We start from the raw sequence: 5,938 nt of genomic DNA, 5'->3' as shown, positions 1-5,938 counted from the left end.
TTTCTCATGCCATTGGAGATTTGGGGAAGTTGAGATCTAGTAAAAGAAAATTGGATAATTAGAATAGGCTATTTAAAACAATTACAAGGCTTTGGAAAGCCCATCAAAATATCATACAAGGCCCAAAATAAATCACAAAGGCCCAAGAATAGCTGGTTTTTTTTCCGGTTTTTTTTACATGAATTGGTTTTGATTTTTAATTTAAAAAATAAAAATTTTTGGTTGATTATTTATTTTAGATAAAAATTAAATTGAAAGGTGATAAAAAAAACCAAAAAACCGATTAAATCGAGAAAATAAAAAAAATAACTGAAAAAATCAAACCGTGAAAAAAAATTGATTAGAATTTTAAAAAAACCAGCATGTTTGGTTTGATTTTTATTTTATAAGTTTAAAACTGAAAAAACCAAGCCGAATTTAAATTTAAAAAACTGAACCAAACTAAAAAACTAAATTAAATCGATTTGAACCGGTTTTTGTTCTGAAAAATCAAATCGAACAAAAACTGATGAGTTTAAACTAATTTTAATTTTTTTAAAAAATAAATTTTAATTTATTTTTTTTTAATAAAAACCAATTCAAATAAAAAATAATCCACGTCAGGAGTGCTTGAATGCCAGCCTGCCAACTTTGACTTCCAAACCGAAGTCCCATATGCGATTTGCACACTTTCAGCCCAATAGACTTTTTGCTTGAGGAAGTATGATAAAGATATAAAATCTAATTTTAACCTTAACTTAAACTTTTGGATTTACTAATTTTCTTGATATTAAAAATGCTGAACATCACATTAACACAAGAAAATGTCTTCATCGGAGAGGTTTTTTTTTTTTTTCAATTCTTTTTATACATAGATAGCATCACATGTATATACAGTTTCAGTACCTTTTCTTCCAAGTTGAAGTCATGGAATGCTTAGATATCAGCCACCAATATTGCTTCGAGGACTTCATGTTCCCCATGTATGATGAAACAAGTGGACTCTTTGCTTCCTTATCTATGGTTGCTTATATTAGTTGAACTGGTTTTCTTGTGGAGAATCACATCCTTGCTAGTATTGTTTCAACCAACTTTTCTGTTCCCACCATTAATGCCTGAAAATCATAGTGTAGAAATTTCTCTGTTCTGGGTTGTTCGGACTTCCTGATGTGGTGTTTTTTTGGTCTAAACCCTAGTATTTAGAATTCCTCTGAATTCTAACTAATCTGGTTGAGCTAGATCAGCATACTGAGAGGTAAAACTTTCTCGGCAATAATATATTTCATTTATAAAATTCAAACTCGAGATTTTATTTGAAAAAAGCAAACGTTAGATCAAGCAATGAAAGGCACGCGGATTAAGCTCAAGTCAAGAGGCACTTCCCATCTGAAGATAAGCATTCCCATAGCCTTTGCAGCCAAGATTCAAAGAGATCACTGAACTATTGAGCTCAAGTAGATGATTCCCATGCTGGCTGGGAGTTGACTTAATTTGTAGCAGTTTCCATGATCAATCAAAATACGGTTGAATTAAATTTCCTAGACATTAAATCTTTTACGTAGAAGAACATGATTTGGTCTCAATCTTGACTCTCATCAATCGATTGCAACAGCTAGAACAAAGCAGATCCAGCATACCTAACAATTACACGCTATTAATTAATCACACACTAAGTCAAGCAATAAATGCCAAGTTGCCAACATATTGAGGGCATTAATGGCGACAAAGGCCAGCCCTTTGCCTTTCAATTCACAGTGCTGCATGTCGTCTGAGGGGTCTGCTTGCCTGCCTTCCCCATGAAATATTTTGCAAACAAATTAACGCGTCATAACAGTAAAGAAATTAATACAGCAAGAGAATGCATGCAAGGATAGATGCCGAGAATACCTTTGCAATGGCTAGCTAGCAAGCTTGAGTGATTTATCGATCTATTATCAATCACGTACTTATGAGTACGCTAATATTGAGGTTCTTTTTTTTTTTTTGAAAGCAAAACTTAGCTGTTATTATGGCCTCATTATTTGTGATTCCGGCTGTTGGTGCTGAGTAATTGTTTATGGATCGAGAGAGAGCGTAATCTCTATCAACTACCTTATCTTTCTTAAATGATGCTAACTACATTGGGTAAGCTGCCAATGTGGACCAGTGGTTTCTATTTAAGAAGGCATATGGAATTTTTTAAGTCAAAGCACATGCATGATGATCTTTATATATATATATATATATATATATATATATATATATATATATATATATATATAGTACAATTATTGTAAGCAGAAAAAATAAATATTAAATATTGATTAAAAATGTGCACGCGACATATATGAATTATTGATTTCGATGGACGTTTTTTTTTTGTTATTAAATATTGATTAAAAATGTGCACGCGACATGTATGAATTATTGATTTCGATGGACATTTTTTTTTTGTTAGCAAATTAATTTACTCATAATTCCATAAGAAATTCTACACCGTGTCAATAAACATTGATATATATATATATATATATAAAAAAATGTTTATTGACATGGTCAAACTTTTAGTTTGGACAATTTCATTTTTTTATGATCAAATTGAATGTCAATCTCTTCAAATTTATTCAGGAAGGGTAAAATTAAAAGAAATAGAATCAAAATAAAAAAAAGACAGAGTTTCATAAGCGGATCTAAAATTTCACTTTAGTCATTATACTTCTCAAGTTCTAAACTTTCGGCACCTTAAATTTTTGAAAAATCAATTTTGATAAGAAAATTTATTTTTTTATTTTCAATCATTGGTTTTAGATAAGAGAGAAAAAAATAGTCTAATTTTGATAGTAGAAAGAGAAATTCAATTGATATCGATATATTTTGGCTATAAAAGAGTTGATTTTGGTGTCGATAGGTTCCATTTGATGATAAGAGTTTATTTCGGGTGTTATTAACTCATAACCTTGTCTAAAATGGTAAATTTGATTTTGAAAGGGTTTTTTTTGTTTCCAATCAATTTTGGTTTTTGGGTTATTTAAGGACATGAATAAGTTTGTGAAGGTATTTTCTAGATGTTTTCTTTGTCAAAAAAAAAAGATTGAAAATGAAGTTTTTTTTTTACGGAAAAAAAACCATGACCTAAAATTTCAGTGATCCTTCAATCACCTAAAATTGAGCCAACAAGTAATGCATAATTTGCCACAACAGGCAACATGTCATCTGTTTATTTTTTTTTAAAAAAATAAAAAGTGAACGACATATCATCCACCCCTTAATAATAATAATAATAAATAATAAAGAAAGCTAGCACATGGGCACATGCTTAAGCTTAAAAGCCTATACTACGAGGCTTTTTTAAGCCCCGGTATGTTGGGTCATCTAAGCATAACTCCTGTGCCTGAGTCTTTGGTTTTTTACTTGTTTTTTAGGTCTTTTTATTTTTTCCTAGCAATTGCATCCTTTATTAGATTTTTTTTAAATTTTAACAAAATTATTAAATACAACTAGGTATATGACCGTGTTACATGAGATAAAAAAGCTTAATCTATATCTTGATTTTTTTTGTTTAGATTTTAGTTATCATTAATAATTTTTATTTTTATATTTATTAACACGTATAATTCTTGATTTATTTAATTAAATTTACTCATAATTTTTTTTTATAATTAATAATTTAATATAAAAAAACACGTAGAAGTCTTCAACCTGTACATTTAATTTTTTTATTAAAAAAATATTTGACCCGACTAAAAGTTGAATTTGTAATAAAGTTGATACGAAAGTTAAACGCAAAAATCAGTTTGTTGGGAGTTGAGAGATGGAAATGAGTGCTAAGCATTCTCACGTGTACAGCTCACACATCCTCTCTTCGTATAAGATCACTTGCTTGCGTTTCATGATTTCCCATCTTACAAAACTCAAAGTACCACACCTCTCTCCCCCTCACACACACACACACACACTCAACAATGGATTTTCTCTTGTTAGTATATGCTTTCCTAATCTTGTATCCTCTCTTCGTGTTATGGAGGGGGATTGATAGGAAAAGGGACCGAGAATGTTATATACTAGACTATGAGTGCTACAAACCAACAGATGACAGGAAGCTTGACACAGAGTTTTCTGGGAAAGTGATAATGAGGAGTAAACAGCTTGGTCTTAACGAGTACAAGTTTCTGTTGAAAGCTATTGTGAGCTCTGGAATTGGGGAGCAAACCTATGGTCCCAGGATCATGTTCAAAGGCCAAGAGGAAAACCCTTCATTACAAGATTCAGTTTCTGAGATGGAGGAGTTCTTTCATGACAGCATCGAAAAGCTCTTGGCCAGGTCAGGCATTTCTCCTAGAGAAATTGATGTTCTTGTAGTTAATGTCTCCATGCTGTCTTCCGTGCCTTCTTTAGCCGCTAGGATCATAAATCACTATAAACTAAGGGAGGATGTTAAGCTTTTTAACCTCTCTGGGATGGGTTGTAGTGCAAGCCTTATATCAGTCGACATTGTCCAAAACGTTTTCAAAAGTTGCAAGAATGTTTATGCGCTTGTTGTCACCTCGGAGTCTTTAAGCCCTAATTGGTACTCAGGGAATGATAGATCGATGATTCTTGCAAATTGTTTGTTCCGATCTGGTGGGTGTGCCATCCTTTTGACTAACAAAAGGGCCTTAAAGCACCGAGCCATGTTCAAATTGAAGTGCCTAGTTAGGACACACCATGGGGCTAGAGACGAGTCATATAACTGTTGCCTTCAAAGAGAAGACGAGCAAGGGCGCCTAGGGTTTCACCTAGGCAAGTCACTACCAAAGGCCGCTACACGAGCTTTGGTCGACAACCTTAGAGAAATAACCCCAAAGATCTTGCCAGTAAGGGAGCTACTTAGATTTATGGTGGTGTCATTCATACGGAAATATTGGAGCCATAGATCCACGAAGGGAGTAGTCAGTCCTAAACCTGTGATTAACTTCAAGACCGGTGTTGATCACTTCTGCATCCACACCGGTGGCAAGGCGGTGATAGACGGGATTGGCGTTAATCTTGATCTCACCGAGTATGATCTGGAGCCAGCAAGAATGACATTGCACAGGTTTGGCAACACATCTGCTAGCAGTCTTTGGTATGTTTTGGGATACTTGGAGGCCAAAAAGAGGCTAAAGAGAGGCGATAGGGTTCTGATGATGAGTTTTGGTGCGGGCTTTAAATGCAACAGCTGTTTGTGGGAGGTGGTGAGAGACTTGGATGCAGATAACGTGTGGAAGGACTGCATTGATAGCTATCCACCAAAGTCACTGGCCAATCCATTCATGGAGAAGTTTGGATGGATAAACAATGAAGATCCAAGCACCTTTGTAATGCGTTAATCTTAAGACGAAGCTCAATATTTTGTTCTCTTCAACCTCCATATCTTCCTTAATTTTCTCTCTTCTTGCTTCTCTCATCAAATTTAAACCCATCTTTTGTTACTGTAATTTTTTTTTTTTCTAATTTTTCCTTCCTACAATTCGTACACTATTATATGTAGTTGTTATTATTGTTGGATTTCATCGCGCAATAAGGTGTGCTGCTTCCAATGTGATGAGAAGTTTGTATATCTAATACTGGAGGCCGGCTGTAATCCTTTTTTTTTTTTTTTTTAAACAAGTTTATATATATATACACCAGCGGTGCTGCATTATTTGTATCATTGTGTTAAAACCTCGGCATATTAAGAACTCGTATGATTCGGTTGTGTTTGTTTTACACTTACGTTTATGATACAACAAATACAATAAGGTGTTTAGTAATAAATTAAATTGTTTTTTATTATGAGATCTATTAAAAAAAAATTGAGTCTAAAATGTAGTTTTTATAAAATAGTTTTTATATATTTTTTTAACTAAATTTTATAAAGTCCTATTTATTTTTACGTTTCAAAAACATGTTTAAAAAAATTTGAGAATTTTTATTTTTTTATTTGCTTCAAATTAATATTTTTTGTATTTTTAAATTATTT

General features: G+C 32.7%; 1 protein-coding gene across 1 annotated transcript; it reads left to right on the top strand.

Annotated features, from left to right (window-relative positions):
- The first annotated feature begins 3,771 nt into the window (after positions 1 to 3,771).
- LOC133679835 (3-ketoacyl-CoA synthase 12-like) lies at positions 3,772 to 5,541 on the top strand. Its single transcript, XM_062102542.1, has one exon. The coding sequence runs from the start codon at positions 3,921 to 3,923 to the stop codon at positions 5,304 to 5,306; it is 1,386 nt and encodes a 461-aa protein (XP_061958526.1). The 5' UTR covers positions 3,772 to 3,920; the 3' UTR covers positions 5,307 to 5,541.
- The last annotated feature ends 397 nt before the right edge of the window (positions 5,542 to 5,938 follow it).

This window comes from Populus nigra, chromosome 19, assembly GCF_951802175.1.
Source record: "Populus nigra chromosome 19, ddPopNigr1.1, whole genome shotgun sequence".
Classification (NCBI taxonomy): domain Eukaryota; kingdom Viridiplantae; phylum Streptophyta; class Magnoliopsida; order Malpighiales; family Salicaceae; genus Populus; species Populus nigra.
Note: the sequence above shows the minus strand (reverse complement) of the source record. Positions and strands in the feature narration are given on the sequence as shown.